This window comes from Echeneis naucrates, chromosome 15 (genome assembly GCF_900963305.1).
Source record: "Echeneis naucrates chromosome 15, fEcheNa1.1, whole genome shotgun sequence".
Taxonomy (NCBI): Eukaryota; Metazoa; Chordata; class Actinopteri; order Carangiformes; family Echeneidae; genus Echeneis; species Echeneis naucrates.
Window position 1 is genome coordinate 5,726,290 of NC_042525.1, and position 7,505 is coordinate 5,733,794.

A 7,505-nucleotide genomic window follows, 5' to 3' on the forward strand; every position below is an offset into this window, starting at 1 on the left:
TAGGATGTGCAGGTGCTAGATAAATAACTAGTCGTATCCACTAAAGAGAAAAAGTACTCATAATAAGTCTCACTCAAATGCGACTAAAATGAAAAATAATAGTTAAAAAAAAGGACAAAATTACAAAAAATCTACTGTAAGAATCTGAGGGAAGTCATTTTATGCTAAATATAGCATAAAATAGAAATATTCAAATAAAACACAAACACCTTGAGGTTGCGCTGGCATATAGCTGCTCACCTCAGAGCTTTTCATTTAACTTTAAATCTAATTAAATCTCCCATGTAGACAATGTATAGGCGGGAAGTATTTTGTTGTGCAGCTTGTTTATGAGTGGCTGAAACCCAGTTGGCAGAGATTTGGGTGCCTGACTCAGACTTGGGCTTCCTGTGTAAAAACTGAAGCCTGAGTTCATGCAGTGAGGTATTGTTGCATAACACTTATCTTGACTATAGCACACCACACCCTGGGACTGGGAAGAGAAGGCCAAACCAGTCTCACTCTGTCTGGGTGTTTCAATACGAAAATGCTCCCGTTTGACGGGGAATGTGTTCACAGGCAGCATGGGTCCCCAGTTTGTGCTATTGATATGGAAATTCAATGATCAAAACATCCTGAAAAAGCATCAGAATAATAAATTCTCCTGAGTTACAATTGAACTTTATGAGCATTTTTTATGAAGGAAATCTATTAGGAATGCTCAGATTTTATGTGGAAAAGTAAATGGCTTATAGGGATGCCGTAAACTGTTAAGTAATTCACTCCGTCGCATAATTAAATGTGCTTTGAATAAATATTTTTTCTTGCTTTGTATTAGTTTAGGAACTTTAAAGTGTCGAAACAACCATCAGAATCGAAACTTGACACTGTGTCAGTTGGGGCGAAAAATCATTTATGAGTCACAAGTAGTAACGAGAGGCATTGCAGGTCCACATTTATCAATAGCACACAAGAGAAAAAGCCCCCAAGTATTTTTGACTATGTTTGACTATTTTTTGTGAGGAGTTCCTTCAGAGAGCAGGAATAGAAAAGATACTATCGCATATCAAGGCCTCATTTCTCTTTTTGTGTCCGTTCTCATTTTACCATTAACATTGTGTTTGATTTAGACTTACACAACCTGTGCTACTCTGCATACAGCATTACACTTCATCTCATCTCCTCTTTCTTTATTTGATAACCGACGGAAACTGCAATTTACGACTGATCCGCTTCTCCCTTTTTTACCTCATTTTAACACAAAGGATTTTATTTTAAAATCTGAATTTCCCAACGAAAGTGTCAGTGATGAGAGAAAACGGGAGCCCCTATCACAAGCTCCTTCCTCAGAACAATTCAACTCGTACTTCACTATTCTTTAGGTGACACTATCACACAACTACTCAGTGTTCATTTTCTCACTGAAAAATCATTTAGTCTATCAGTCATTTTCGTCTTAGTAATCACTTTGATGAGAAAAATGGCAGGAATAAAAATTTGTTTTAGTGATGTCACACGTTTTGATTTGATTTTTAACCTCCACCACTTGAACTCACGGCGGTGATGTGCAGGCGTACACTTGTACACGATGACATCATAGCTGGGCAAATTTACAGGTGGACCAGAGCCCACATGAGTGATGCCAAAATGACTCATTTGCTGCAGCTCTGAGAATTTATGTGGCAATTTGCACTATTTTCGTGCAATTAACTAAACATATCTTCAAACGTTTCAGCGTAGAATAATATTTGATAAGGAAATGTGCGAAGCCACAAGTTGACACTTTTTGCCCAGAGTTTTTTTTCTGTCAGGTTAAGTCAGGAAAAAACAAACAAACAAACAACAACAACAAAAAAACACTTTGCCAAGACATTCCACAAATACTATCTGGAGATGTGTAAGCACACATGGTTAAGTTTAAGGTTGGAAATGGTTTGGCAGGGGATGCTTGTTTGGTGCAATAGACATTACACCACCTGGGTGTACAGGCTGTTTAACAAGGCTGCTCAGCTGAGAGAACATTGATGAGGCATTGACTCAGTTGGCAGGAAGGCAGTTAGTCTAACTGAGGGTGAGGAGTGACTTCATTTGAACACTAATGGACATTTTGGTTACCAGAACGTTAGACACAAAAAAAACCACCCCCCTCGAAATTCGACAGGAATTGAACTGTTTGACTGCATGATGTGCAAAAAAATTTGATTTCAGTTGGAATGGTTAAAAATGAATGTAAAAACCTTGAAGGGAAAAAAAGGAATTGTTGGGTCTTGTGCCAAACAAATGTGATGCTTTCGGCCTGGAGAATATAAATTTTAGACTGAGGCGTCTCTACAGCCTACAACGAACAGCAATTGTTTTCTGCGTGATGCAATTTGCCTTCATCACAAACTTGTAGCTCCTCAGATTTTATTGTTGCACATTTTGATCATATTTTGAATATCTGTACAGCCCAACAAAAGTACCAGCTTTATGAAACATGAGTATGAGTTGAACTGTCTCATTCTGCAAATTCCTGGAAGGACTGCAGAAGAAAAGTTTTGCTTTATCTGAAACAATAAGCTTGTGTATACAGATAAAGAGATTGAAGAGCTGTTTAAGACAACTACCAGCTCCACCCGTCTCCATCATTCATTTCTATTTCTCATGAAGCGGTTAGCTTTCTGTGGGACAGCGGTGTGACGGAGGCGAACGTGTGCCTCCGCTGCTCCTGTCAGACGGTGTCGAGCAGCACTGTCAGCAGCACCTCGGCAGTGCTGATGTTTAGCGAGCAAGATGTTCCTCCTCTGCAACACATAGATGAAAAATGCATATGAGAGAAAAAGGGAAAAGACCACTTCTCTGGAAGCGCACTCCTTCTGGCAGGGAGTCAAGGGCAAGCTGCCAAGGTACTACTTTTCACTCTCCTGACATGAGGCTGAGGCAGGAAAGAGAGTGGGGTGGGGGTGTGAGAGAGAGAGAGAGAGAGAGAAAGAGGGCGGGGGGGGGCGAGGGGGGAGTTGCTGCTGCAGGGTGCGTGCGTCAGCAGGTCCGCTTGGGACTCCCTTGCCAGGAGGTGGGAAGAGCATGTGGTTCTTATCTTATCTATGGGAAGGCTGAGAGCACAGCGGCCAAGAACGACATTCAGTGAGCGGAGAAGAGGGAGGAAAAAAAAAAAAAAAAAAAGAGTGAACGCTGAAGATGAAAACGCATTGACTCCTCTCCCAGAGATCACCTCACCTATTCACTGAGACTGGCTGTGTGCGTGTGTAAATATGCAGGTGAACAATGAACACACATTTACCTACCCCCACCCCACAAACACACACATTCCACAACAGCCAAAGGTGAGGTGACCGGTGCGGTTAAATCAATCCACCGCTCAGTGAAAAAGTGTCAGATGAAGAAAATGCTGTTTCACCCTGGACTTTAACTGCAGCCCCATCACTTCCAGAGACACACCCCCACATGGTAAAAACAAACACCACTGCACAAACATGCAAGCTTACACCTCTCTCTCTCACTAACACACACACACACACACACACACACACACTGTGCAAGAGAGAGAGGGAGATTTCCATGGAAATGTAATTTGCATTATTTCCACCTCCATGGTCCAGGTCAGGGTAGGACCTATAAATGGCAAACTGAGATGTAGATAAGGCATGTCCCTTGATCCACAGCCGAATAGTGTGGTCAAAGGCAGGCGGCAACATGCTAACTGCAGCTACAGACGCGCTGCAGGTCGACCTTCAGCTCAAAAACTTTCTGCTGCGTGAACAACAGCCAGAGGTGGAAGAAAGATTGTGCACCCTCCAACTCTGCTAACAGTAAAGCTGGAGTCAGAGTCAGCATCTTGCCCGAAACGGGGATTTGATGTAGCCCTGCATCTGCCAACCCCCAGCCCCCCCCCCCACCCCCTTCTCTTCCTTCCCCTGAGCCACATCAGTTATCGGGGGTCATGTTCCCCGCTCCACATCTGGACTGATGCTGAACTCTCCAGCCGTTTTGCCGAGGGCCCAGTTGGGACCCGGTAATGAGAAGCACAGATTCTTTGCATCTTCTCCAGTGCTGTATTCTTTTATGAGCCCTGACACAAGGACAAGTTGTAAAGAAATCTACATGCATGTGGCCTTTTCCCATCCCCTCAGATATCAACCCACGACAAGCTGACGAGGGGGTCAACGGACGCCTTGAGGAGAATGTCATCTGTTTCCCTGACGCTGATCCAGTCCTGCACAAATCTTCATGTTAAAAAAAAAAGGGGGGGGGGGTGCTTTAACCGCAAACAAGCTAATTTTCTTTGGCTTGAATTTCCTGAAAGTTTAAATAAACAATGAAGACAAATCACAAAGAGAAACTATTTGGCATGTGCGCAGCCCAGTCTGGAATTATTTAGCTATTCAACTTTCAATCAGGCTTTAATTTTCATATTGCAGACATATCAGGTGCTTTATGTATTTACATATTCTGTGACAGGGCTGAGAGAAATCCTCGCTGTGAGAGCGAAGGCATGCGATGGGACAGGAAATGTCCAGCGTGAGCACTTCCTGCCTGACAATGCAGCCTTCTTCACTGAGTTAAGCAAATCGTCGACAACCAATTGGGTTTGAAAATGCCTGAGAGATCGCATTAAGGTTGACCCAGACTGACCTCCAATGCTCACCAGAACTATCCAGCAACAATGCACATAAACACGGGCATGCATGTTTATTTTCCCGCAACTTGGGGCTACAAACAGCTATGATATCCCAGGACAAACTCACTGCTGAGAACTATATGAGCAACATGTTGTCTTGACAAACTGGACTCTGTCTCTCTTGGGAGCAACTGGACAGTACAGCAACCAGTGCAGTTTCAGAGAGGACAAACAACGATAGCAGGATAAACATGCCATCAGTTGCTAGAAAACAAAACCGCACTTTTGACCACTATGACTTTTCTTGGATACATTTAAACTTCTTCTACCATTCGTCCCATGTTTGTAGAAAACTGTCTCAGCAAACAGTTCTGTGGAAACGTGCATATATTGGCCTCAGAAATGAAAGTGTTCATGTGCTTCTATCGTTGTGAAAAAGCCTCAGATGAAGTATAATCGAATTACTGCCTGATCCCACACGAATCAGAGGGAAACATGCAGCGAGAAGGCAAACAGTGTGCCAAGTTAATCCTATATTTAACCCAGATTAATTGACAGCTGTACAGCATTTGAATGAGAAAAAAAATAATCATACTGAGCAGCATAAATGTGAACCACGGTGCTTACACAAACCCAAAAAACAAACAACAAAAAAAAAAAAAAAAACTACGACAGAAGTGGACGGGGTATTGGATAATGAGCAGGTTGAGATATTTGTGAATGATTTGTTTACGACAGCGTATTCTAGCTCATCCCACTTCGAGGGATTCGACTCGGACAGCCACCCACCTCCACTGCTGCTATTTTGTAAATTCAAAAAAGTTTGAAGGCTTTGTGAAATCTGAATTTCTTGTCCTTTTTTGGTCAGCGTGAGGGCAGGATACCTACATACTGTACCTCAATAATACGTTCCATGACTGCAGTTTACTGCTATGTGCGTACTTTGGCATCACCCAGTATCCCAGGCCCCAAACTACTAACTTGTTATTACAGGGTTGCCACTAAAGGTCACTTGAGGTGCCACTGAAACAACTGGAGCCGCTGACGGAATTATTCATGTGGCACACAGACAGAGTAAATTATGGAAACACAGAAATGACAACGTTACGAGCTCCCACAGCAAATAATACAAAGATACGACAGAAATAAAATGCCATAACGTGGACTGTAACAATCCACAAGTTCAAAAATATCCACTTTATTTTAGGGAGCAATAGAGGGGAGATTTTTCTTATTATTATTTTTCATAATTTAAAAAATATCAATCAAGATATTTTTATGTATTAAATGTCATATGAATAATGTTAAATTGAGAGGATTTCTACTGCCAATGTTTATTATTCAAATAAGATAAACAATCTTGCTGACACTAGTGTTGAAACTGAATTACTACGTTATTCTAATATTACAAAGTATATTAATGTTAATGGAGTTTTTTTAATGGATCATATCCATAATTTATATTCTATATATAATTTCAATTAGTACACTGACCCTGAACTGGAATTCCCTCAGAAATAATTTTCAGACTTATTTCTCCTGAGGAGTAAACGGTATTTCCACTTTCTGTCCTCACTCCGGCTCCTGCTGTTCAGACTTCGCCTGGCTCTCTGATGACATGTCTTGTTGCGGCACCGCTGACAGACCGGACCAGCTCAGCCCAGAGAGGCATTCACGGTCCGGATCTACATTACACTGAAAACGGAGAAAGACCGGGCAGACGCACGCTGCATGTTATTTTTTTTTTTTTTTTTTTTTTTGTTTGTTTGTTTTTTTGTTTTTTAAATACAAATTACAGTCCTGCCGTGGTCTCCCCTCCAATGAAGTCCCCACCCATCCAAATCAGCTATCAATCGCTCATTCATAAAGTTGAGTGGACAAACGGCCAAATACATACAGCAGAAATAACGCATCCAAAATAAGCCCGTATTTCTGCCCTTTACCCCCCCTCCTCCTGCCCCCCCACCCCCCCCCACCGACTAAGTGTCAGCGCGGTACGGATCTTTGCGTTTATTCCAGCTATGCTTTTTATTTTGCACTCCGTATATGTTAATCAAAAAGATACCTACTTGCACCCAGGAAACAGTCCGTTAACCTTCTGAAACAGCTTGTTGAAGACGGACCATCTTCCATGTCGGATTGTGAGCGCAAGAGGAGAGAGGAGCCACGGAGAAAAGTGCGCCTCTGCAGCTGCAACTTGGTGCGTCTGGGGGGGGTAAAAAAGCCAAACTATTCCAGGACGCGTTGAGGTGATGGTGTCCTCAAGTGCTTGAGGCTGTGCACGGCTTTAGGAAGGGCAAGAAGAGCAGTGTGCTGCCCCTACAGCCCCCCCCCCCTCCCTCTCCACCAGCGCTATAACCCAGCACCGCTGGCCGAGGTGTAGCTACAGTCGGTCCGCCTCCTCGGCGTGGTGGCTCCGCTGTGGATGTGCAGCAGCAGACTGGAGGAGCGGAGGCGACGACGCATAGACACAGGGTAATAAGAGTAAACACACACACACACACACACACACACACACACACACACACACACACACACACAGGGGGAGAGGGAGCGACAGGAGCGCGCCAAAGTCAAGTCAGACAGAGCAAAGAAGCGCGACTTCTTCTTTGACTTTCAAAATAAAAGCCCTGAAGGACTGCAACGTCTGTTTCAATAATTAGCTGATGATTTGAAAGAAAAAAAAAAAACATACAAACAAACTGACATTTAATCGAGAGTTTAAGATGAGCTACGCTTTAGTGGATTTCTTTTGTACAACCTTGAGGTTGTGGGTTGTGCTGTTTACAAAAAGAGATACCTGGCTACTGACAAGATCCTCAAACACAACAGCATCTGTGGCAGAGCACTCGAAAAGCTTCTTACATGCGACGATAACCGCGACGACCATCAGCCAAAAATATATTAG

General features: G+C 43.0%; 1 protein-coding gene across 2 annotated transcripts in view; it reads right to left on the bottom strand.

Annotated features, from left to right (window-relative positions):
* Nucleotides 1-7,091, bottom strand: part of pde10a (phosphodiesterase 10A) — a 34,378-nt gene extending 27,287 nt beyond the window's left edge. The window contains exon 1 of one of the 2 annotated variants that reach the window (XM_029521323.1): nt 6,667-7,088. In XM_029521323.1, the coding sequence (XP_029377183.1) occupies nt 6,667-6,730 (64 nt within the window). In that variant the 5' untranslated portion in view covers nt 6,731-7,088. Of the gene's footprint in view, nt 1-6,666 lie in introns of both variants that reach the window. The other variant, XM_029521322.1, reaches the window with a different exon arrangement.
* Nucleotides 7,092-7,505: the final 414 nt, after the last annotated feature.